This window comes from Lagopus muta, chromosome 2 (assembly GCF_023343835.1).
Source record: "Lagopus muta isolate bLagMut1 chromosome 2, bLagMut1 primary, whole genome shotgun sequence".
In the NCBI taxonomy this organism is placed as follows: domain Eukaryota; kingdom Metazoa; phylum Chordata; class Aves; order Galliformes; family Phasianidae; genus Lagopus; species Lagopus muta.
Window position 1 is genome coordinate 46,976,001 of NC_064434.1, and position 25,632 is coordinate 47,001,632.

A 25,632-nucleotide genomic window follows, 5' to 3' on the forward strand; every position below is an offset into this window, starting at 1 on the left:
GTGGGGTGGTGGCCGCCATCTTGCGCTCCGGCTGGGGGCCGAGCGCCGCGCAAAGCGCGGCGGGATTCTCTGGCTTCGGGGGCAGCGGGTGCGGTGCGTCCCCGCTGCGATGGGTAAGAGCCGGTGGGTCGGGGAGGCCGCGTTCGGATTCGGGCGGGGCGCGGTGCCCCGTGCTGCGTAGCCGGGCTCCTGCCCGCCCGGAGGCGCTGGGCTGTGGCGGGGCGATGCCGCGCGCGGTGCTGGGACTGTCCCGCAGCGCCGGGACAGGGGCTGCTTTCTTCCCGCCGCCGGCAAGAGCGCTTCTCCGTCGTCTTTTCAAGGGGTGCAGGCGAGAAGCGTCGCAAGCTGAGCCCGGGGCCGGGTGCCCTCCGTCCGGGCAGCTAGTGAGCGAGACTGGATCTGACGCGGCGCCCAGCGCGCTCTGGGCCGGGCGACGGCTTCGCGCGGTCTCTCCGGCGCTCCGGGCGCTGAGGGGCAGTGAGGGAAGCCCTGCGGCGGGCAATGGCGGGGCGGCCGCAACCGGGGCACAACAGGTGGGCGGCGTGCGAGATGTGGTGGCCGCGGGGCTCGGTGATAACGGAGGTATAGCTGGACGCAGCTGGATGCAGTCGTGATGCCCGAGTAGATAAAGCACCGCTCGACTGTCTGCCCTTCTGGTTCTTATTCCGAAGCCCTCGTGGGACAAGGGTCGCAGCTATGGTTTCAGCAGCTTTTCTTTTTGAGGAGAGCTTCCTTCTGCTTGATCGCTTATGTAGAGCTTGGGTTATTTTGGAGTTACTTTTAATGCAGTCTTCTCACCTTTGGTTCCTTGCCTGGCCTGGCAGGTGTACTGGCCCAACTCATTCCTCAAGGTGTGAGTGATTAAGAAGGCGACGGTGTTTGAGAACTAGTTAAGCCACAAGAGTTGCTGGACAAAATGCTCTTAGTGTTAAATTGTACTTTGGAAGCTCTGTGAGTTAGAAGACAGTGACTTCATACAGTGTCTTAGACAGCTCTGTGTCCAGAAATGGCAATAACTTGTAAAGGTTCTCATGAAGCAGTTGTGTTTGGTTGAAACAGCTTGCTGACCCCTCGGGTGTCCTGATGGTGCCAGCCTAACAATGTGGGCTGTTGGCTTTTTACAGCCTGTGTTTATTACTCAGCAGGCCTTGATACTGTTGATGTTAAACAAAATTAAAAAAAAAATAATAGTAATAATAATCTCAGCATGGAAGTTGGAAGAGAACTTTGATCATGGTTCAGATAGGCTTATGCATCTTTCCTTGTGAAATAATTCCAAACAGCTGAGTTTGCTTAGAGTATTGAATCACAGTTTTGACAGTTATTTCTTCAAATGAAGGCTACAGTTTTGGCTTTGAATATTAGCACTGGGCTGTTCACAGCCTTTTTCAGTCAGTTTGATCATTTCAGTAGCAGAATCATGTTGTATCACTCTTCTTTACACAGCTGATATGCCTGACAGGCAGATTCTAATTTTCCTTGTACATCAAAAGAGCTGTTAATTAAGGATGAGTCATTTTTATTATTATTATTATTATTTTAAATTTAAAATTGTGAAGGAATACTTGTCTGGATGTCATTAACCTTTTTTTTTTTTCCTATGGAGTTTTTCTGCATACAGATTAAAAGGAAATTTAGCGTAACTTTTAGATCCTGCTTTGCACTTCTGTGATGGGTATTAAAAAAGTAATGAAGAAACTATGCAGTGAGGTACTAAATGAAGCAGTAATTACAGCAGGTTTTCTTCTGGGATTTGTTTTTGAGAGAAGAAAGCAAATTCCTGTACTTGTTGATGGTGACAGACATTCCTTCAAATTTAGGTCAAAATTTAGCAACATAGTGGTTTTGCTTTTATTGTCTTATTTTGCTCATAAAATCAGTAACTTCATTTTGCGGTTCCTTATGCCCCTTATGAGGTGCCTGATCTCTGAAGTGAGCCTGTGGTTTAATCTGCAGTTCAGAAATGCCTGTGTAGGCAAAGATTTTTCTATGATTTCTCTCTTGGAGATTTTTGTTGGTAAACTGGGTATTGCCAGCAGCTACAGGAGTACAGGAGCTGTTGCTTTAGATACTTTTCTAGTATGAGAGATAGTAGGTTTGCCTTTCAAGGTTTGGCCTTTTGGAGTAATTAATTTTTTTTATTATTATTATTTTTTTTAATAGACATCATGTCAAGCCCAGGGAAGGATAACTTCAGAATGAAAAGCTACAAAAATAATGCACTTAATCCTCAAGAAATGCGCAGACGAAGAGAAGAGGAAGGAATCCAGCTTCGGAAACAGAAAAGGGAAGAACAAGTAAGTATCCTGATGAGCTGTTAACTGTTAAATGCTCATGCAGTTGAATTCAGATATGTGAAAGGACTTAAGCAGATTCCTCCTGTGAAGCAGAAGCCAGAGCACCAAATTAAAAGTGTTTTCTGTGCAATCTTGGGGAGCACAAGGCACCTCTTGGTAGGATTATAAATCAAAAAGGTGGACAGAAGCCCTGTAAGTCACTGTGGCATTTCAAGTAGAGACCTGTGTCTTAAATCTAGTCCTTAGTCTTGTTTTCAACATGTGAGCAGAAAACTGAGCTGAAAGGCTAACCTTATTTCTGGTAAGAATGGGAAAACCTGCATTCTCTTCTAAAATTTGTGCCAGAGATGCACTATTAGAAGTGAGAGGAATGGACTTCAAATTGCCCAAGAGTTTTTCTATCATAGCGTAGTGTAGTGGTCAACAAATAGTGGTCTGTAAACATGAAATTACAGATATTTTAATATGATATTTAAGTTGTCTTTATTGATTTTGATTTTTATTTTTTAGTGTTTAGAGTACTGTATAATTTCATAGTTGGTAGTAATTCCTTTCCCCAAAATATTTAGTAGTTCATTGCCTGGAAAATGAGGAATATAGTTTTTTCTTCTGCTTGCTCTAAAGTGGCTGACTTTTGTCTCCCACCACCTAGTGTGTCCCAGGCACTGATCTACAGTCCCCTCTGAGGTGGGAGTGCTTACCCTTCTCCTGGGAGAGTGGTGCTACTGCATGGAAAAAGAATTTATATTAGTTGGGCCAGAGAGGTAAGAGTAAGAAGCAGTATGCTGCTGGAGCATTTACCTGTGATTGAGTTCTTCTGAATTGCAGTTCCTGCTGAAAGTTCTGTGTATTTTGTAATAAATGCTCCGTAGGTAAATAATTTATTAAAACAAACAAAGAGAAAAACGTTGTTTCCCATGCTGAATGTTGTGATAGTTGAGAATACCTTGACCATAATTGTTGGATGGGTGTTTTCATCTCCTTCAGCACTGGTAGGATCAAGTTTGTGCAGGGAAATGAGTCTGGTTTTGGCTCCAGATAAATTATAAATTGTAGAGAGTCTTCCTGGACAAAAATGGTTTACATTTTTATCATTTACATTTTACAAGATCCTGTATGGCATTGTTGAGTGCTAGGAAGAATGGCTGATTTTCTAAAAGAGGAACATTGATTCTTCTTCCTTTTGTGGGTTTAATTAAAACCTTGTTTGTGTTCAGGACTGTGCAATTGTTAGGGTCCAAGTTTATGCTCGATCCAGAGTTTGATCAAGCAAAAGGGAGAATGCTTTGTTTTAGGTTCCTATCTGAAATATAATTACATGTAAACATGGTGTTTCTCATTTAGTTTTGGGCACTTGTGACCACAGAAATACTGAAATGTCTGTAGACAACTTTGAGAACAGCGCTTACTTCAGGACTTAACAGGAGTTTTCATTATTATGCTTCCCAATGAAATCTGAGACACTCAGTGGTCTGAGATTCTAATATTTGCTTTTAAGATTACCAACATGATATTCTTAGAATTGTTAAGGATTGTAGTTTTATGAGTAGTAGTAAATTAAAGGTACTAACTGTAGGTTTGGTCTGTGGGAGTAAACAGGCTAACGTGATTGTTATGTTTGCATGCTAGAAAATGAGGAGGTACTCATTAAGCATAGCTTATTAAATACTGCAGCACAGGTATGTATTTTAAACACACGTGGTGTTTGAAGCCAGTACCAAATGTTTTTTGGTTATAGAGAACATTTAAGGTTACATAATTTGAAAGCTTGCCTTCAATCTACGTCATTTGTTTCCAACTACAGTTTTAGTTTTCTAAATAAACTTGTATACTAAGTGTAGCTACTGTTCAGTTGGCATGCAAGGAGATTTTATGCTTTCTTTTAAAGTGTGGAGTACAGTGTGCTGACACACAGACTTTGCCTTTGTGTTGATGTTTTTTGCCTCAAAATTAAGAATACTATTTCCCTTTTAAAAATAAATGCTAAACTATGAAGTATGAAACAATGAAAATAAAAAGATTTGTATCATCATCGCCGTTGTCTGAAAGATTTATAAATCTTTTCTTTGCTCAAAACCTCCAGTTTTGTTAATTTTGGCCTGAAGTGTTGCAGCGCTATTTATCAAGATGCTGAAGATAGCAGTGTTTTTTCTGTTACGTTCTTAAAACTTTAAAGTAGAATTCCATTTGCGTGAATGAACTGGAAGGTGGGTTGAAGCGTTTTGATTCGTACAGGTGAAAGCCAGTGTCCTCAAGTAATAATCAGTATCCACTGTGTGATAAACTCCCCCCACATTTCTTCTTTGTTTAGCTCTTTAAACGCCGAAATGTTTCTCTCCCGGGAAATGAAGAATCTATGGTGGAAAGTCCAATTCAGGATCCTGACGTCAGCTCTACTGTACCTATTCCAGAGGTAATAACTCTAGAATGTTTAGAACTTTATGTGTTTATACTAGTCCTACAAAACCCCTATTTCATTTTTAGGAAGAAGTTATTACAGTTGATATGGTGCAGATGATTTTCTCAGATGATCCTGATCAGCAACTCACAGCAACTCAGAAATTCAGAAAATTGTTATCTAAAGGTATGTAAGTGTTGTTTTTTCTTCTTCCTCTTATTTTATTATTACAAATTTTAGTCAAACAGAGTCAGTTAACATTAAATTTTACTTTTTTTAAAGTAGAGCTTGCAGAAACTTCTCAGTTTGTGTGTAACAAAAACAGTACCAAATCTCTTCTAACCTAACGACTAAATGCAAAAAGCTTTATTATTCTGTTGTTAAGTCTTCTGGACAAAATCACAAAAAAGGATATTTTGATTGAAGCACCCAAGGCAGTAACTAACAACAGCACGCTACCATTACTTGAAGTACTTGTTTCGGTAATTGATTTTCTGATTCTGTGTTTGAGGGGATAAAAACTATGACTTGCCAAAGAATGGCTGTAATTTTGTGTTGTTGTTGTTCATGTTCTTGTTGAGATTGTAAAATGTATTTGTAAAGTACTGTACAGGCATATGCTTGATTATTTAAAGTTTAATCTAACAGCAGTTTTTCTATTGATTGAGGGAAGAGTGTTGTGCTAACCTCCCAATAGGCGACAGTATGTGTTATTGTGCAGAGTAGAGCAATTGCTAAGTTATAGCCTGTTAAGAGATTATCCAGCAATCTTCAGAAGGAAAAAAAGCTTAACTCCTTCCTTCAGACCTATTAAAATGTCTGAAAATTTATGTTAAGTTTTCTGAGAATCATTCATGTTTTGTGTTGTACTGAAAAAGTAACTGCAGTGGTCTTTTCTTGTTAGTCTTATGCATATGTGCTTTTGTATTTTTATCCCCCAGAGCCTAATCCACCCATAGATGAAGTCATCCAAAAGCCTGGAGTAGTACAGAGATTTGTGAAGTTTCTAGAGAGGAGTGAGAATTACACACTGCAAGTGAGTTTGGCTGCTGCTTGGTTAGGGTTTGGAATGGGGTCAGAAATCCTGAGAACAGCTTTGGAAAGCATGTTAATTAAAAAAAAAAATTAAAAATAAGAAAATGTAATTATATCTATCAAAGCTGTAAGTTTTAGATATCCCAAGTTTTAACAATTGCCACTGGAATTGTAGCTCAACTCTTGTGAATTTCACAGTAGTCTTTAGGGTAATGTATTTAGCTGGTTATGTATTTGGATGTAGAAAGAGGTCTTCGTTCAAGAGGGTTTCCAGAATGGTGTATTGAAAGTGTCAGTGTAGATGTGTGAGCAGAATCTGGGTGGGTTTTTTTATTTTTCAGTTTTGTTTTGTTTTTTTCCTTGGAAGTAGTGTACTGTTCTAGAGTTGAAATCTTACAAAAGAAACAAAATACAGGAAAACTTGGAAGCTAAAACTCTTGGAAAGAAATCTTGGAAAAATAAGTGACAAACAGTAAGAGTAACTGGTAACCTTGTGCACGTTTGCATTGAAATGACTGAGCATAGCATGAAAAGATTTAGAGATAATCTTAATGCACAGAAATTACAGTAACATGTTTCAGTGGAAAGGAAAAGAAGTTGGAAAAGTAACCTCTGAAACTCTTGTGTCAAACTGCTTACCATAAATTTTTGGGTTTTTTTGTTTGTTTGTTTTCTGCTGAGTTATTTAACATGTTTTTTGTTTGGTTTTTTTTTTTTCTCCTCAACAGTTTGAAGCAGCTTGGGCTCTAACAAACATAGCATCTGGAACCTTTCTACATACAAAAGTTGTAATTGAAACTGGAGCTGTTCCAATTTTTATAAAATTGCTTAGTTCAGAACATGAAGATGTACAGGAACAGGTAACTGTTTTCTTGCACAATGTTTTATAACTTCAAAATTAATTTAGGAATGTCTTTCCTCCCCTCCAGTTTTTTTTTTTCTTAGTTCAGATAAAGAAATCTGAGTCCCATTGACCTATTATACCATTGATTTGACTCCAGGAAAACAGAAATTTGGATTTAGATTTCCCTTATGATACCCTAACCCCTTCCAATTTTTTCCAAGTCCTTTATGAGCCTGTTTTGTTTCTTTTTTTTTAATATTGTTTAATAATCTGAGGAAAGCACCTCGTTTCTTTTGTGCTGTGTACAAGTAGATAGAATCTAAAACAGGGTAACAGAATATAGTGGAAAACAAAATGTTCTAGATTACAACGCAGCTTTATTTCTTAGGTACTTCTTCTTAAAGTCTTAATCAGTGTCTTCCTGAATTTGTTTTTTGTTAGTTTTTCTGTATTTTCATCTTCACATAATAGGTAATATTACAGACTTTGCGTAAGTTCACAGAAAATTCAGAATATAAATCAGTAGTCTTCTGAAGTGTTGTATTAAGAATTATGCTGTGACTTTTTGGATTCCCTTGTGTTAGCTGTAAAAATATGTAGACTATTTGTACAGATATGTAGATATCTGATTTGCAGACATGTATAAGTTCACTTGGATGCTTTCATTTTTAAGGCAGTGTGGGCTCTTGGTAACATTGCTGGTGATAACGCAGAATGCAGGGACTTCGTCTTAAACTGTGGAATATTACCACCCCTCTTGGAGTAAGTATTACAAATTGTTACCAACATCGGGTAGGAAAGATGATGTAAGTGATACATTTGTGTGATTCTAACTGGTTGGCTTCCCTGCTTTTTTGTTTGGTAGCTCCAAGCTTCAGTCTGTGTTTGGTTGCTGAGATGTGCCAGCAGACTGCTTGTTAAACAAGAAGTGTTCCACTGGCAGATTTCTCTTCATTACGAGTATAATTCCACTGCTTACTGTACTTCTACAGTGGGCTATAAAGTAGCTTGATCACAGGTGAAAAAGCTACCCAGCACAACTAGCATTCAAGTTATTTGAACTTAAAATACCAAGTTGACTTAAAACATTTTTAAAACAGCTTAAAGTAACATAATGTGATTGCTTTCCTTGAGGATTTAAAGGCTGAAGGGTTTGATGAGTTTTGATATGTATCTGAAAGTGAACCTGATTTTTCAGCTATTGAATTTTTCCACGTCTATTCTGTTAAAAACAGTAAAACAAATGGAAAAAAAAAAATCTTCAAGTTCTAGTATTTTATGCAGCCTTTATTAAAATATTAATTGGGTCTTACGAATTAAACCATCAGTGTTAGCTCTAGGGTAGGTTGCATCTTCTAACCACTTTGAAAGGGATTAGTCAGGTGATTTTTTATTTTTTATTTTTTTTTCATATGAGCAGTGGCTTACTTTATACGCGTGTGTATTTGTTTTAGGAATGTGATGTTTATGCACATAACAGTCCCTTCTAAGATAATTCAGTGTCATTTAAACTATAAAGAGAAATAACGTAGAACTGGTGCCCAATAAGAAGATTGGTTTTTGTTTTGTGATACAAGGCATTGATGATAGTAGATGAGAAAAAACCTTTGCAACGATTTTTTATTTTTATTTTCTATCTCTTTGACAGACTGTTAACAAATTCAAATCGTCTTACCACAACTAGAAATGCAGTCTGGGCACTCTCAAATCTCTGTAGAGGCAAGAATCCACCTCCAGACTTCAGTAAGGTATAATGAAGTACTCATTTCAAGAAATTGGAAAGCTAAAGGAAGCCTCTGTTTGTAATATAATGCAGTCTTTCTATGTGGAGATAGACAAGACTGTGTGATCACATTAAAAACATAAAATTGAGTCTATTTGTTGTATCTGCTCAACATTTTCTACTTTGACCTGTTAGCAGTTAAATGAAATAATTAAATGACTGAGAAGTTTGAGAAGTTATTTGGTCAGATGCAGGTAGTCATTCACTGAAGCAGTGACAAGCAAGGAGTACTTCTGGTGGCACCAAAGCCTTTTGGTCTGTGTTTTCTGTAGGTATGTGTTAGAGGATGTGAGTTATGATTGAAGCTTTTCTTTTTTACTTTCCTTTTTTTATGCTGTGATTACTTAATAAGATATTGCAGGAATAAAATTTTCCTTGCTGTTTATAGAGCAAAAAATTCAATTAATTCAGACTACTGTGACAGAGGTAATTTGCCCTCTCTCATTCGCTTTATCTCCACTTTTTGAGACAGTAAGACTGTCTCTAGTTAGGAGTATTAGCTTTTTATTTTCAGTATGAAATTTAATTTCTGGTAATGGTAGTGGCAGTAGAAAATGGAATATCATGTTGAGTATTCTGGCTGATGTTAAAATGATCGCTGAATGTAATTTGGAGTCAATTTGCGTGTCTTAAAACTTCACTCACAGAATACAGAGTTGCTACTTGTTAATCTCTCTGCAGGAATTACTACAAAAGGAGATTTCTGATGCCAGTTAATCAATCACCTCACAATTGGTATAGCTAAATTAAGTCTTCCAGTAGTGTTTCATTCTGGCAGAAAAAAAAAAAAAAAAAGAAGATTCCTTGCTGCTTAAGCTACTTTAACTTTAGTGGAGGAGGATATCCTGTATGCAGCTGCTAATAAGAATAGCTCCTTTCCTTCTTGCCCTTAGCGATAGTACCAGCAGGACACAGTTAGGAACTCTTTGAAAGGGTTGATAACTGCAGGACAAGGGGAAATGGTTTTAAGTTGAAGGGTATTAGGGTCAGAGCTTTTAGTTGAAATGAGGTTAGCCATAGCTTGTTTGAATCAGTGAATGTTGATTTTACTCTTAGATTCTTTGTCTTAAAGTGACTGCAAATTGATTATTACTAATAACAAATCGTGCTTCTGTACGATTGTTCTTTTGAGTGATTCAGGAAAGCATCAGTAATTCTTGATTATCTCTAGAAGCAGATAGTTGTTAAAGCTGAGCAACCATACACCTAATGTAGTATCTGCAAGTAAGTAGGCTGTTAATTGAAATTTAGCTAATTTGCTGATTTGAATTGGATGTCTAGTTTAATCAGAAAATGTTTCACCTAGGTCCTGTTTCACTGATGAACTCATGGTTTGGCAGTAAATAGTGTTGCATTTATATGCCTTTGCAGAATGTTTTCTGAAGTACACAAAACACTTAATTTTGCAACATTTTTCTTTAACCCAGGTTGCTCCTTGCTTAAATGTTTTATCAAGACTGTTGTTTAGCAGTGATCCGGATGTATTAGCAGATGCTTGCTGGGCCCTCTCTTACCTTTCAGATGGACCCAATGATAAAATCCAAGCTGTTATTGATTCTGGAGTGTGCCGAAGATTGGTAGAGTTGCTTATGTAAGTTCTCTCTTTATCACAAGGCAGTTATTGGTATAGTCAATGAGTACAAACAGAGTTGTGTTTTTTCACCTGAAATCTGAATTTATTTTTATGAAACAATGAGCATATCAGTCTGATAGCTTTTCAGATATCTCCTAGCTTGCTTGGCTCCTGGGATTTTATCAGCTGTTCACAGTGACAAATGCTTTCTCTAAAATACTCCTTGATGTTAAATAATAAGAAGAAGTAGGATTTCATTTGCATGGAAGAATAGAAAGGTGTTGACTGAAGATGAAGTTTTAATTGTGAATCAGTCAGCTTAACAATTTTAATTTTCATGTTGCATTTTTTCTTGTTGAAAACCAATATATATTTTTTGAACTCACGAAGTCTGGAGTCAGGCTTGTGCTACTTTTGAACTGTTGCAGAATACTTATTTTATGGTTCGTTATTTTCCTTGAGAAGGAGACTTAAATCCCTGTGTTTGAATGGGGACTGCAACATAGGTCAGATGGTAGTTCCCAACACTGACAACATAGTACAGGTCCATTTGGTTGCACTTGTGAAACTTGTTTAAACAACAGGAGAACAGGATGAAGTAATGCTGTGTTCTCTGTAACTAAAAGTTTACCACCCAAAGCAAATCACTGCTAACTGAAAATTCACAATTATACTGTGCTACTTGTTAACATCAAGCAATATTTGTCTCCAGGCACAATGATTACAAGGTGGTATCCCCTGCATTAAGAGCAGTTGGAAATATTGTTACTGGTGATGATATTCAAACACAGGTAAGATGTTGATTTAAGAAAAAAGAATTGTCTGAAAGGAAAGTAGTTGTAAAAATGTCATACTAAATTACAATAGAATGCATGTCTAATACAAGTGTCTGCATATATATAGGCCACATACATTAAGGTCACAAAAACGCTCCAAGGGTTGGAACGCCTCTTATGAGGACAGGCTGAGAGAGCTGGGGCTGTTCAACCTGGAGAAGGTTCCAGAATGACTTGATAATGGCCTTTCTGTGTCTAAAGGAGGGCTATTAGAAGTAAGGGAACAGTTTCTTTAGCAGAGTTTGTTGAGGTAAGACAAGGGGGAATGGTTTCAAACTAAAAGACAGGAGATTTAGATTGGACATAAGAAATTCTTTACAGTAGGGATGGTGAAGCACTGGAAAAAGGTTGGTTAAAAGAGGTTGTGGGAGCCCTGTCTCTAGAGGTGTTCAAGGTCATGCTGATGAAGCTCTGAGCACCCTGGTGGAGCTTTAGATGTCCTTGTTCCTGGCAGAGGAGTTGGGCTAATGGCTTTCAAGGGTCCCTTCCAACTCAAAAGGTTCTGTGATATGAAATTGAAGGAAGCTCTACAAATCTGTACTGCTCATTTGACATTTAGTTTAGTCTGGTGTTTTAATCATAAAATTCCTGCACTTCATTACAGCATTGTTTGCTGTAATAGATGCACTGTTCAGATTGCTTCGTTCTTGTATGGTATTTCAAATGCTGCTTTCCATTAACGGTGGAATTATTTATTTTCCTAACTGGGGGATTCAGTTGTGTTACAGTTCCCTTTTCCAAGCCTTCAAACGCAAAGTTTTCATTGTTTTAAGCCGTGCATACACTTGTTTTGTTCATAAACTTGTGTATGATAGTCTGATAAAAGTTTGTTACAGAGATACATTTTGTTTAAATTTTGAAAAGTAGAATTGAATTTGAAGTAATGCAAGAAAGTTACCAAGGTCCTTTGAAGAAAATTGTGCCTGAAGGGCCTACAGTACTAGCATAAAAGGAAAATAGTGAAATCAGGTAATTGCCTAATTTATTGTGAGCTCTATTGGAGCAGATTTCATTAAGGAATTAGAAAATATATATCCCTTCAAAAAGAGTGAACAAATTAGGTTTACACTTCTCAGGCGTGTAAAAATACATGCTCTGGCACTAGGCAGCCTTATGCACTCTTGGTGTCTTTAGTCTTCTGATGTGAACTTAGTTGAGGGCAGTTTCTTTCAAATTGTATGGACAACTGGATTTGTATTCAGACGGTACAGTATTGAGCAAATGCTGGATGTTATTTTTGATACTTTTTGTCACATAAATGTGTTGCAAAGTACACCTCTTTTGAATTTACCTGTAATGTGATTTATCTGTGCATATACATACACAAATCAATCTTCAATTCTCCCATTATTTTAGGTGATTCTAAATTGCTCTGCATTGCCCTGTCTCTTGCATTTGCTTAGTAGTCCCAAGGAATCTATTCGAAAAGAAGCGTGCTGGACTGTTTCTAATATTACTGCAGGAAACAGAGCTCAAATTCAGGTACAAACTATGTATAGCAATTTGGGTGGGTTTGTTTTTACTATTTTATTTGATTTTCATTCACAAAGGGAAATAAGATGCTACATTGATTGCATTACTTGTTGTAGTCCTAACAGTCTATAATTCTGTGTAAGTTTTGAATGTCTTGAATAAAATTGCCAAAGTGAAGTTCTGTTGAGATCAAGTGAGGCTTGATTTCTAGTTCAAAATTTCAAATTTTGTGCTTATGTCACATGATTTTTCAGTAGATCTATCTGGTAAGGTGTATCCTGATCACCAGAGAGAAATCAACTAATTGCAACGTTGGAATAGTTGTGAATTTTGTTTTAGCATTTGTAGTTAGTGGAATGCCTTCTAAGAAAACATTGCTTCCTTTCATATGAACAGGCATTGCTTACCACTGTAGTGAGGTTATTAATCTTTTTGCCCTCTGTATGTTAACCTCTATAAATTATCGTTACCCTCTTTTTGTTTCTTAGGCAGTTATAGATGCAAATATTTTTCCAATATTGATTGAGATTCTTCAGAAAGCTGAATTTCGCACCAGAAAAGAAGCAGCATGGGCCATAACTAACGCAACATCAGGAGGAACCCCTGAACAGATTAGGTAAGCTGTGGTATTGTTTTCTCTGCCTAGATATCTTTTCTAAGGCATGTTCTTCCTCGAATTGAATCCTGACAAACATGGCAACAAAAAACTAAACATAACTATAATTTTTTTAAGCTCTGTCTATGCTGACTTAAACATATAGGAGCTCAGAAAAAAAATAGGAAAATTTATGCAGTAGAATTAATAAACTAACTCAGTTAATTTGGTTTTGGGATGTTAGACATAAACCTTTCATGGGATTATTTTCCAGAGTCAATGTTATGCTGTCAGGCACTATTTAAACATTCAGCAAACAGTGTGAGTGTTTTGAAAATGGAAAACTTTAGGACAGCTGTTTAGAAAGCTTGTGCAATATGATTGCATCTCTCTGTAGGAGGACTTAGGAGTTTCAGTGGTTTCTTCATGTACATAAATTCACTAACAGTGTTACTTCATGCTGATAGCTAACTTTTCCCAAAATGGGATTTGATTAAAAATCTACTTGACAACTATCAAAATACTACAGACAGTGGACCTGTTGAATAACTAGAATAAAACACATTCTGAGAAACTAGAGAGCCATTAACAAACTGATCCATTTCAATCAATAGCTGATAAATGGATTTTAAAATGATCATATAAAGTATTAAAAATTTAAAAACCTGAGTGCACAAAATTATGTAGCAACTCCACCAGCGTGTTCAGGAGATTTGTTGCAATAACTGCATGTTTGTTTATTTAAAAAAAAAAAATCTCATTCTGATTTTCTTACTGTACTGCCACTACTTGTTTTCAGTGGTAAGGAAAGCTTTTTGGTATTGTGCATTTATTGTTGGTAGTTTGGGTTTGGTTTTGTTATTTTAATAGCTTGCACAATGTGTTATCTTAAATTTAATAGCAGTCTTCAAATACCAAACATATATCATGTATGTAATAGCACAAAGGTTGCTTCTTACCAGAAAGCACAGAGTTGCTAAATTTTATGACAGCTGTCACTATCAAGAAATTTTAGCACTTCTAAGATCCCCAAGATACTACTGTCCAGCTGTAGGATAATTTAAAACAACTGATAAATATTTAAACAATCCTTTGATTCAGACAAACATTAGTGTCGTTGTTTTCCATGCAGACTGGAAACAAGGACATAAGTAACGTCTTCCAGAAGTTAGGATTTTGTGCAAAATTAGAAGAAGGTTGCTCAGAATCACAGTATTTTGTTGTATTTACTGTTATGTCCTTTCCAGTGGACAATTGGACTGGTATCTTGATGGGCTAACAATATGAACTGTGTTGGTTCAGAGCCATGTCCCCTCTTCTTACTTTGTGTGATTTTTTTTTTTTTTTAATTATTGTTTTTTTGCTGCAAAGTTTCTAATGTCTGAGGAAAGAACTTACTGCCAATACTGTCATTTTCTCGTGTACTCATTTAAATCCATCTGAGGATCATAAGTGGAAAGAAGTTGAATAGACTACAGATGTGGAAGTTCTGTTAGGAATGTACATTACATTTTCTCATTAGGATAAATTAGAATATTTATTGTATTTCAGACTGAGGTTATCTTTGTGTTTCATGCTTTAGATTATTTGTTGCAGTTGTTTCAACCATTTATTTTATAACAAAATCATGGCTAATGTGTAACGACGTCATATAAGAGTAAATGTGCTGGTTTATCAGACCTTCTTTTCCACCTCAACCTCTTCTGTTTTTTCTGCTGTCCTAAAGGTATTTGGTAGCACTAGGTTGTACCAAGCCTCTTTGTGACCTCCTGACTGTGATGGATTCAAAAATAGTACAGGTGGCTTTGAATGGACTTGAAAATATTCTGCGTCTTGGAGAACAAGAGTCTAAGCAAAATGGAATGGGCATTAATCCTTATTGTGCCCTTATAGAGGAAGCATATGGTAAGAATTTACTTACTGCAAGGCTACATACCTAAACTTACCTGTTCCAGGGAAATGTAAAAAATGTAGTGAACTATTTTGGTGAGTATAAGAATTTTTACTTCAAACGTAAGTAGACTTTAAATCATTGCAGATTAAGTATTGGCATAAATTTATCACCTAAACCTGCAGCATAGTTTTATTACTTTAATATATAATTCTGTCCTGTTCAGTTTCATTACTGTATAGGGATGAATGATCAGAGTTAGTTTTGCTTATTCCTGAAGTCAGTCACTTTTTAATATAGTAAATATCAGTAATTGCAAGAATTCATAATAAGTTTATGAGTATACATGGAAGTATTTTGTTCTGTTAAGATTTGTGGAATTAAACTGTATTTCAAAAGCAGTTTAAACTATCAAAATTAAAATTACATTTGTTGAATTTCATGGCTAGGTACTTCTGACTTACAATTTAAACATCAATTTTGTTATCATAATGAGTTCAGCATTATTTATGGAGGCTTATCTTTTTGTAATTTCTGACAGCATAAAAATGGCAGATGTTTGTGTTTCAACAACTGGTCATAACAGTTCTGGATGACTGTATTATATCTGACAGGATAGTACTAACTTTTCTTCCAAGTAGGCACTAAATCTGAATTCTCTGTTTAGGAGCTGCATTTCTAAAATCTGCAACCTGCAGGACCTTCTTTGTAGCCTAACATATAAGAGGAATAAAAGTTTATTTGGCTTAATGAAATTTATTCTGGTCCAAATCTTGTCCAAAGTCTGTTCTAAATTTCACTTACACATAGAGAACCTAGACAATAAATTTGCTAGTTGAGTAGGCTGTTGGAGCTGAGTAGGGGAATTAGCTGATGGCATCACACTTATTTCTCCAGCCTCTATCATAACTAGAAGAATTTCTTTTTAGCCCTTCCAAATTTGATGTAAATTGAAACTGAAACATCTTAAACAGCTAAAAATGAATTCTGAGTCTTCATCTACCTGATCTCCAGGTACTCTGACAGCAGGTTATTTCCTCCAGCTTGCACGTGATAAGCCTTTGGAAACAAAGCATCATCAAATTACAGAGGAAATTTGAAAAAAAGTGATACTAAGCTGATAGATGTGATGATAGGATTTAGTGCTTTTGAAGACTGTGAAAGTGAAAGAAAAGGAATGAGGGTATTGGAAATGGCTGTGGCAAGCAGTTTTATGCTGTCGTGACTGCGTACTTACTTGCTTTCTGTGTATACAAATTCTATGTAGGTACAATAAGCACTTCCTCCCTAGATTAATTTATATTCTTTTAGCATGAAAAATAGTTTGAACAGCAGAAGTTGCAGAAAACGAAACATAAAGGTATGTGGGTTAAGAAATTCAGTAATATATCCATTAGGAGCATTTGGTGTGGGAAAAAAAAGGCAAAAAGAATAGAAAGGGAGGGGAAAAAAAAGAAAAAGAAAAAACACAACCACACAATTGTATGTGAAAATCAGTTATACCAAATAAAAGAAATGCAACCCCAAACCATCTCAGTTCATCTAAGTACCACCAGAAAGTTTTCATCCTTAGAATCAGTTTCCCTTTAAATTCTTCTGAAGAAACTAGACTATGAAAATGTTTTGTTTTGAACTTAGGACTTGATAAAATTGAATTTCTTCAGAGACATGAAAACCAGGAGATCTACCAAAAGGCTTTTGAACTCATAGAGCATTACTTTGGCGTTGAAGAAGAGGATTCCAGTATTGCACCTCAGGTGGATGAAAGTCAGCAGCAGTTTGTTTTCCAACAGCAGGAGGCTCCAATGGAGGGGTTTCAGTTGTGAACTATTCAAGTGAAGACAAGTATAAAATGTATACACTTGTAGAGTTTTTGTTTGTGTTCTGAAGTCTTTTCTTTATGGCCAAAGGTAGAGGGAAATTTGAGTATGTTTTGCAGAAATAGATGAAGAAGCAGCTCATGCACTTTTGTATTTTGTTAGATACAACTGTTCTTTGTTCTGTACTTGTTGTTTTTTTTTGATTCTCATATGTACAGAAAACAACTGTGAGTAATCATGTCTAAAGTAAAACATTACATGTGATTTAACAGGAACTGCTAAGCTAAGACTTAAAAGGATTTTAGGCAGTAGTTCTGAATCTTTCTTGTAGTCTCAAACTCCGTATCAGCAATACAGTTACTGACAGTTGTATTTTTGGCAGTAGGCTTGACTTGCCCAGTCTATCAAATCTACCTCTTGTATTGAAGCATTGAACATTGCTTCAGAACTAAGGCATGAAATAAAGATGAGCTTGTTAGAAGCTGAATTGGAATGTGAAAAATATTTATTTAAATTATGAAACTTCCACACGTTACTTACTTTACCACACGCTGTTGGAATTTATTTATAAAATGTATTTAAAGACATAAATACATATATATAATGATAATTACACAATATGTAATACTGAGTACCTGAAAAAGCTTTTACACAATTATGTGGGAAGAGACTGTTTCACAAGTTTTCAAATTGGAATCAGCAGAGGGCTTGCTGGTCACTTGGTGCTTGCTCTGTAATTAAAGCTGCTAAATGGCATTTAAAGTCAGCCACAAATACAATACTTTGCTGTGGAAGCGGTTGCTGTAGTTACCACAAGAATGCTGCAATCATGGATGACAGAGATGGTCATTTGTACAGTTGGAAATACAAAGCAGATGGTTTACAGCTGTCTCCTGCCAAAATGTAGTAACAGCACTTCAGTTGGAGAAATGTTGCAGTGTTAGTCTTTCTAGTAACAGTAGCTTCTTAAAGGTTGAGAAAGTAGGTGTTACATTTTTGATCAAATATGCTACCACCACTTGAGTTGTTCTGGAAGTTAACTAACTCAGTTCTCTTCTCGTAAGACAATGAAAATACTGCAAGGAGGAGTGAGTAGAGAATCACTCCTTTCCAGCTAATTGACAATTTGTTATACTGTAAATACACATTAAGTTTGTGGACACCAAAACTAACTAGAAGTTACTGTATTCTAAATATTTAGGCTCTGCAGTGCACAGTGTTTGCTGTTTAAACACTAACAGAAACAGAATTCTAATATTCACGTTAACAGTTTTGAGTACAGAAGAATGTGTGCTGTGCTTGGACTTGCATATATGCAGTGTTTCTGGAATATCAGTAGATGTTTCATTTGGATAAACTAATACTTTGGATTAACTAAAGTATGATTTCTTTTTTTTATCTGTAATTAATGTATTATCTTCAAACTCCTGGGTTAAGTGAGTTGGCATATGACAGCATTTCATACTTCATAAAAAGCTGCAGTTCAAACATGAAATTACTTATCCCATGGCACTGTGCACAATATTTTAATGCACTGAAAAATACGTATTAAAGGTGATATCATCTACAGTACCATTTTATATCTAGATTTTTTTTACGTGCAAGTTAGGATTCTAAGATGTTTCGCTTTGATGTTGCAGCAATATATAATTGTATTGTAATTGAATGTGGGACTTGAAGTGGATTTTTTAAGATTAATGATCAGTTTTGACTAAGATGTAACTGGGAGGAATGAAGTCTCTTTTTGAAGTCTTTGTACTGGAATTTAGACGTGTAAGAGGTGTGTATATAGGAGTGCTGTTACTTTATGAACTCTGAATAATGAGATATTTTATCAAATGACACTTTAAACCTAGATTTGTACAGCATACAATGCTTTTGAATAGCGTGATAATCTGAGTTACAGCTGCCAAATTTTCATATAATATTAGATGATTGTATTTGTGCCCTTTTTACTCTTACAGTTTTCAGTTTGCATATGCTGACCTTCCTTCTCACCATCTGTTCAAAGTACAGGGTAGTGATCATGGAAATATACTACGATTGTTAGTAAATGCTGAATTTCTATGTTCTTCTAGTGTAGAAATAAAGAATTCAGGTAACAGGGTATTCCATTATTTCTAACAAACTTGTTTTGATAATGTTATGTAACCAGTTGTGCCTGCTTTTTATTTGGAGGACCTTACAAACACTGCATTTATAAGCCTCTCTAACTTAAACCAAATCTGAACTATAAAAATCTCGATTGGAAGACTTGAAAATGAAATGAGGGGGCGTACAAAGTATTATATTTGTTTTGAAAGAATGTCTTCAGTTTTGTGGGTATGTTGTCTGAACAGTTAGTGACTGCACTTTATGCATTTAGGTAAATATATTTCATGTCTGATATATTTAAGTGTAATAGCTTAAAAGGGAGATAAAAGTGATGGGCTTTAGCTAATGAAAAAGTTATTTGAACTCAACACTTGGTTTACTCTGACGTTGTTCAAAAAAATATGTCTTTGTAAGCATAAAAAATGGTCCTTCCTGTTTTATCATTGGATTTCTTGCACATTTGGTTGAAAGCACATTAATGAACAGTATAAAAAGATGATGTCTTACAGTCAGCTCTGGTGTAGTCACCTGTCAGTAGAGATGTGAGCATAACAATGTTGCCTAGACAGATGAAACCACTGAAGGAAAAAAAAAAACAACTGAAAAAAGCATTTTGGTGTTTGTATGATATACTGATGTGCCCCGTCAGTTGTGAAGTCTGTTTCAAAATACAGTTTTGGAGAGTTTGGGTATTGGGCACCTTTTGTTTTGCTTAAATGTGAATACCAGCTAGCTAATCTATGCAACTATGCAAAGCATGGAATTTATTTTTCAGTTCCCTACTCTTGACACACTGAATCATATCTAAGTTTTTCATCGTTGCACTTTTGTCTGAGGACTGGTTCATACAGCTTTTTAATTTTCCAGTATTTGCTTTAAAAACTGTTGCTAGCAGCAATCAAAAGATAGTAATAATGTTGGCCCAGAAATAAGTTGTAGGAGAAGTTGGCAACTGGAAAGTTTCTGTTGTCAGGTCTGTCTTAAAAATAAATACATAAGTAAAATAAAAAGATGCACTATTGTCTTTCTTTCGTGGCTAGTTCTCAGTTGGTTTAAATTTAATAAATTGTCCAACTGAGGATTTTTGTCATTGGTCTGCCAGCTGATAAAATTCCAACAGTGACCTCAAGAATTCACTGAAATCTGGAATGAGAAATTTCAGTTACCGCACAAGATCTTCATATAACGTGTACAGACTTAACGTACCTGTATTATCTTCAGATAGCAATAGTGCATCTTTAAATCCAGGCCAAAGGCCAGTTACTGTAACAAAACACGTATGAGTAGTATGCAATTTTAGGGAATGTTAAATCTCCAGATACCATACAGAAACCAATAAAAACCTATTTTGCAGAAGCGTGCTGTGTTTGGTGTTTTAATGAGTGTGGCTTCTTAGGCTGGAAAACACGAATGCCGTTTTGAATACAACATTGAGAAAAATGAATTTGGAAAGGCTGGTTTGTGCACTTTGGCCGAGCACCTCTTGTTTTTAAATAGATTTTTAAACATCTGACCAAACGTACAGTTGTATGATGATCACATGTAGAACTGAGCACTCGTTTGGGAAATTCTTAGTGAAGCCTTTAAGGACTAGAGAATTTGGTAATCACCAATTTGTTTCCCTTGCCTTCTCTCCCCAAGCCTTCTCTCAGTATGTAAAATTTTGAAGCATTCTTGCCAATTAGTTTGTTACATGCTTAGCACTACAAAAATTCGTTGTTTGTCCCCTTATTTTTGCAGTTTCAGTATTGTTACTTCAGTACTGTTTGGTCTTTGCTGTACTTAACCTTTCACTAAGAAAATGCAACTAGGTTTTCCAGTAAGGAACTCTGATCTTTTTAGTAGAACTCAATGTCAAGCCTGAAAGAAAGGTTTTAGGGCAGATTGTGGGCACTTGGCAAGCCCTTTACTTTTCATTCTTAGGCATCTACCTCATCTTCTTTGCAATTATTGGTTTTAATCATGTGCAACGCACTCTGGTTTTAATCAGGTGCAAGTGTGTATGCTATCTTCAACAAAAGCCTCAGTTTGTGTGATCTCAGAATCGCTGCTGTTAGTTTCTGTTTGTGCAATGCTAAAGTTGTCCATTTGGTGGTGAAATTCACTAACCTCTCTTGACTGTTAACTTTGCTCCTGCAAGGACACGAGGCATCTCACAAAGTTACTTTGGCTTTGACTCCGCTGCCAGTGCGGCCTCTTTCCTCCACTTCTCCTTCTTTGCCAAATTCCAGCTTGTCAGGGATTCGTGCCGTGCTGCAGCCTGCGGAAGGAAAGCCCTTCTTGAGAGTAGTGTTGTGAGTCACCATTGGCATGGAGAAATGGGCCTGGTCTCGGGATTAACCACCAATTTAATGCTTTTGTTTCAAAGCAATGGGAGCACTGTTACCCTGAGTTCTCACAGAATGCCACCACTTTGAGGTATGCTACACAGAAGCTAGCCAGCAGTATGCTCACCTTTTTTGCTGAAGCAATCACTGCAAAACAGGCAACAATTGAAAGGCCGATCATGATGTAACAAGCTTTAACACGGGCTTTGTTCCTTGCCCTGTCTAGCATCTCTGGCCTGCAATTAAAGTTTTGGAACGGAGTCATTAAAAAATGGAAGCATTTCTCAAGATCTCACAGTTGTAATATCACTACTGCAGAGTGGAAATAAATCGACTCTGGAAAGAAGCATCTATTGCTGTGGTGATTGGGTTTGTACCACCCAGGTGCACCCTTAACCATTTCCAGCAGAAAAAAATGACATTTAAAGGATTGTGGAATATTTTAATATGAAAAAAAAAAAAAAAACCATTTGCACTGAAGTGCTTGAGGTAAACATGCTACAAATTGCACCTGAAGCTCACAGTATGATGTAGGGGGATTTATGAGAACCAGGAACACGGGAAACCTCCCCATCACTGCAAACATCCAGAAATTTCAGTGAAGTCATTCCCTGAGCCAGATGTGGCACTTGGCAAGCACTGTTTCTATGATATTTGTTATAGTACTGAATGTGTGCTATTTTCCTTTACATCAAATATGCATATATATATATATGTATATATATATGTATATATAAATACATGTTTCTCAAAGGTTTAACACAATGAAAAGGACAAATTACAGGCAGCTCTGCTGTACTTCCCCCAGTGCTTACAGCGCACGCATCCGGATGCAGGGCAGGTTCCTGGCTAATGGCTGGCAATGCATTGGTTACAAGAAACCCCTTTCACATTACAATGTAAGCACAACATCTTTAAAACAAACCGCACAACAGACTGCCACCTAAAGCCATTAATCCAGAAGCCATTTGTAAGAACAAAAGCAAAGCTCTAAGTGTTATTGGTCTGGCTTATAAACCTAATTATATTTCTCAGTGCACTAATTGAAATTCTTCAGAAGCAGGTTTTCACTTTCTCCTAGCTTTCTGTCTCTGCTTTAAGGAGAACAAACCTTATTATCTCCTCTAATTGCACATTAGGGACTGTTACTCTATCCCTCATCAAGGTCCTGGCTAAGCCTCTGCCGAAGGCAGTAACAGCTGTTTGCTGTCATTGATTTAAACATTTTGAGTGAGGGCTGCAGGTTTGACCCTCATCTTACCACACATCTTCAGCAGCCACATTTTGTTCACAGGTAGCAAACAGTTTCTTGCAGTGCTTTATTAACGCTGAAAACTGATACAGTTCAACTTCAACGTCTTAAAACTAACTTATTTTAGAATGTTGTGGTGACTCCTAGAAATGTGTTGCTCACACAGAAGGTAGAAAGTCTGTCCAAGTGGTTACTGTGCACATGTGCAGGGATTAGCAGAGTACCTTTACAAACACCTTTCAATGACTTCAGTAGTGCAAATAATGCTTCTGAGACCTGCCTGGACCTTCCTGTAAGAAAAGGCAGTGGGATAAGCACTGAGCAAGAGCAGTTGGACGCTCCGGTAAAGCTGCTGCTCAGCCCCAGAAGCAGCAGCAACACTGCTGGGAACAAACAGGTGAAGGAAAGGCTGGGGGACACCCTCAGTGGTTCATACAGTTCTGTGTGCTGCAATGGCACAAAGTGGTCCTGGAGACCTTGGGAAAAGCAACTTACAGCAAGTTGAGGTGAGCAGGGGTCAACCAGAGGCTGAGGCTGCATCAAGTATTCAACTGTCCTAGGATTTGCCTTTGGGGATTTTTTTCTCACGACCTCTGTATCTATTTTTTTTCCCTCATATTCTTCGTTAAGCTATAATAAATTACAGTTTGGCTGATGCAATCATTTAGCGGCTCTCAGCTCCCTTAGAGCTGTTTATGGGGGCAATAAATAGAACACGCAGTTTATGATAACATCCTTCTCTGATTACACATCAGGAATAAACAAACAAGGCAGTGTGGATGTATACCAACAACATGCAGAGACCAAGGCAAGAGTCCAATTCTTAATTACAGCATCTGGGGACTCCAGTAGGGAACATTTTTTCTAACTTGTCAGCAACACAGGAGAGTTTTCTTCCTGCTAGTTCATTTCAAAGCTCTCAGTGCCAAAAGTTCTTCCCAGTTTGAGCTCAGCAGTGCTCTGCTGGGCACCCTCTGCTTCATGCCCTTCAACCCAGTGCCACCCTTGGAATAAACTTACGGGATCCTCAGAGGAATTTCTTCTTCCGTTTTGAAGCGACCGGTCCACAGGAGGATTTTTTTGTCAAACTTTGAAGGTTTGTAGCTTGCAACCACTTTGTGTGCCTGTTCAGCTGAAGGATTGGAAAGAAACACCCCATCAGGCCATGATGAGTGGCAGTAATGAGTGGAAAGAGCAAATCCCTCTTAGTGCTCTAGTGGCCAGAGGAGGAATCATACCACAGACTTATACTTGTGTTGGAAGGGACCCTAAAGCCCATCCGGGTTCATATCCTTGTTGAGAGCTGAGCTGCCTCACCAGCTCAGGCTGCCCATGGCCCCATCCAACCTGGCCTTGAGCTTCTCCAGGGATAGAGGGATGGAGGTGCTTCTCCCTCTGCACAGCCCTTGGACCACCTCCCTTGGGGAGCATCCTTGTGGCTCTCGTTTAAACATCCCTCTACCTACAGACTCACACTTGGGCGTTTAAGCCAGAAGGCAAAATAACGAAGCCAGGGTGACCGTGGGGGGCCCTCAATCCCCAGCCTAGCCCTATCCTTACCTCGGGGGTCTCCTGGGCCCCGCCCGGGCCCGTCGCCGGCGGCGGCTCCTCTTAGTGCGGCCGGGCGGAGCAGCGGGGCACCTCTCAGCCGCCCGGGGCGGAGGCGCAGCGGCAGTGGCAGCATGGGTACGGCCGGGCAGCACCGCACCGCCAGGTCCCTCGCTCTGCTCTGCCCTGCTCTGCCCTGCTCTGCCCTGCTCTGCTCTGCTCTGCCCTGCTCAGCTCTTGGGGGCTGAGAGGAGCTGCCTGCCTCCGCTTCACCCGCCCACCTTAAAGCAGTCATATGGGACTGATGAGAGAAACACTCGGGGCGGTCCAAGCTCACACAGTACCAAAATATCCTTTGGGGAAAACAAATAACAACAACAAACAAACATTAAAAGGAAGTCTGGAAAGCGGTACGGAATATGTATTTAGCAAGCAGCCTGTGGCAGTGCTGTGCAAGATAGCCTACAGCGTCTCAGCTGGAGCACTCCCAGTGCGTGGATCAGCAGGTGATGTTAAATCTCCGAGTCATGACAGGCAAGGTCAGGTTGGTTATCCAGAAAAGATTCTTCACCAGAGGGTGGTCAGGGCACTGGCACAGGCTCCCCAGGGCAGTGGTCACAGCCCTAAGATGCCCAGAGTTTAAGAAGCATTTGGACAGCACTCTCATACATATGGTCTGATTTTCGGGTGGTCCTGTGTGGAGCCAGGAGCTGGATTTTATGATCCTTATGAGTCCCTTCCAACTCAAGGCATTTTGTGATTCTATGATTCTGTGATCCAGCCAATGCCAGAACCCCAGAATTTATTGTTTTCTGTTATCACAATGAATGCCATAAAGACTCCAGAGGTGTGCTAGCAGAGCAGATGGGGCCCTGTTCATCAGGGCTGCATTGTGAGGTGGCAGCACGCAGGTCTGTGCTCAGTGGGAGAGTGTGAGGCAGAATTCGTGAACCATTTGTAGACAAAACTTTATTCCCTGTTCTCAGCAGCACAGCCTGAGTTAGGCAGCTCTTTCTGACAGCAAATTGTCAAGAAAATGAAAACCAACTTCCCACATTCTATACTGGAATAAAATTTCCTGCAAATGGGACTTCTTTAAACAAACCAAGTTTATCTTAGACCTGTGCAAAAGCCAGGCACTGGCTTTCTCGTGTCTCTTAACAGTTGTAGGGAGGAAGAACATGCACCTCTGCACGTGCACAGAACAGCTCTGCCCTTTTACATGATGTCTCTGGGGAGATGAAAAAGCACCAAAAGAAGTGACCAAGAGCTTCAGTGTCCATTATTCAGCATTATTGCAATGAATGACATACAACCCCAAAGAGCGAATAGTGCAGCTTCACACTCTAACAAGTATCATTTCTGTTTTCTTGACTTCCCTGAACATCAATGTTTGGGGGGCATGTGTCCTCTCTGACACTTTCAGAGATAAAAAAAACCTTGAAGATGGACACACACACACACTAGCAATGTGGCAATTTCTGGTGGGATCTTTCCAAAGGAAGAAGGCAGAGCATGCCCTGGTCTGGAAAGAAGAATCATCCCCTTTGTCCCTACACTCACCTCTACTCAGATGTTTAAGGTCATGCAGCAGAGATTGGAATCTTTTTGTCTATTTCATTTTGTTTTACTTAATTTTATGAGCATTTTCTGCCAAAAACCTGCATCACCTCTCCCGTAAGAAAAAAAAGTATTCGCTTTTTCATGCTCTTCCCCTGAATTTCTGCCTTATGCGATCCCTTTCATTACGGATAGGCGCTGCGGGACGGTCATACTGCTGCCACCGCTCTCTGGAGGCACTTCCCTCCCTGTCCCGTAGGGGGGACCGCCTGACCGCACTCGGCGCCCCGGCTTCTGGCGGGTGGG

The 25,632-nt window shown here is 38.4% G+C and overlaps 2 protein-coding genes across 3 annotated transcripts; one reads left to right on the plus strand and one right to left on the minus strand.

Annotated features, from left to right (window-relative positions):
• Positions 1–4: 4 nt before the first annotated feature.
• On the plus strand, positions 5–19,256 carry KPNA5 (karyopherin subunit alpha 5). Of its 2 annotated transcripts, none has more exons than XM_048935562.1 (14): positions 5–113; positions 2,164–2,297; positions 4,609–4,710; positions 4,782–4,881; positions 5,637–5,731; positions 6,459–6,590; positions 7,248–7,336; positions 8,223–8,322; positions 9,785–9,948; positions 10,643–10,721; positions 12,123–12,248; positions 12,728–12,855; positions 14,561–14,739; positions 16,364–19,256. In XM_048935562.1, exons 1-14 carry the CDS (start codon positions 110–112, stop codon positions 16,549–16,551), a joined length of 1,620 nt encoding a protein of 539 aa, XP_048791519.1. In that variant the 5' UTR covers positions 5–109; the 3' UTR covers positions 16,552–19,256. The 2 variants fall into 2 exon arrangements, with proteins under 2 accessions (XP_048791519.1, XP_048791520.1); XM_048935563.1 differs by lacking the exon at positions 5–113 and adding an exon at positions 2,950–3,061 and having other exon boundaries at positions 2,183–2,297.
• FAM162B (family with sequence similarity 162 member B) lies at positions 16,732–24,017 on the minus strand. Its single transcript, XM_048935566.1, has 4 exons — positions 23,779–24,017; positions 23,239–23,350; positions 21,094–21,202; positions 16,732–20,899 (listed from the first exon to the last, which is right to left on the minus strand). The coding sequence occupies exons 1-4, from the start codon at positions 23,900–23,902 to the stop codon at positions 20,801–20,803; spliced, it is 444 nt and encodes a 147-aa protein (XP_048791523.1). The 5' UTR covers positions 23,903–24,017; the 3' UTR covers positions 16,732–20,800.
• Positions 24,018–25,632: the final 1,615 nt, after the last annotated feature.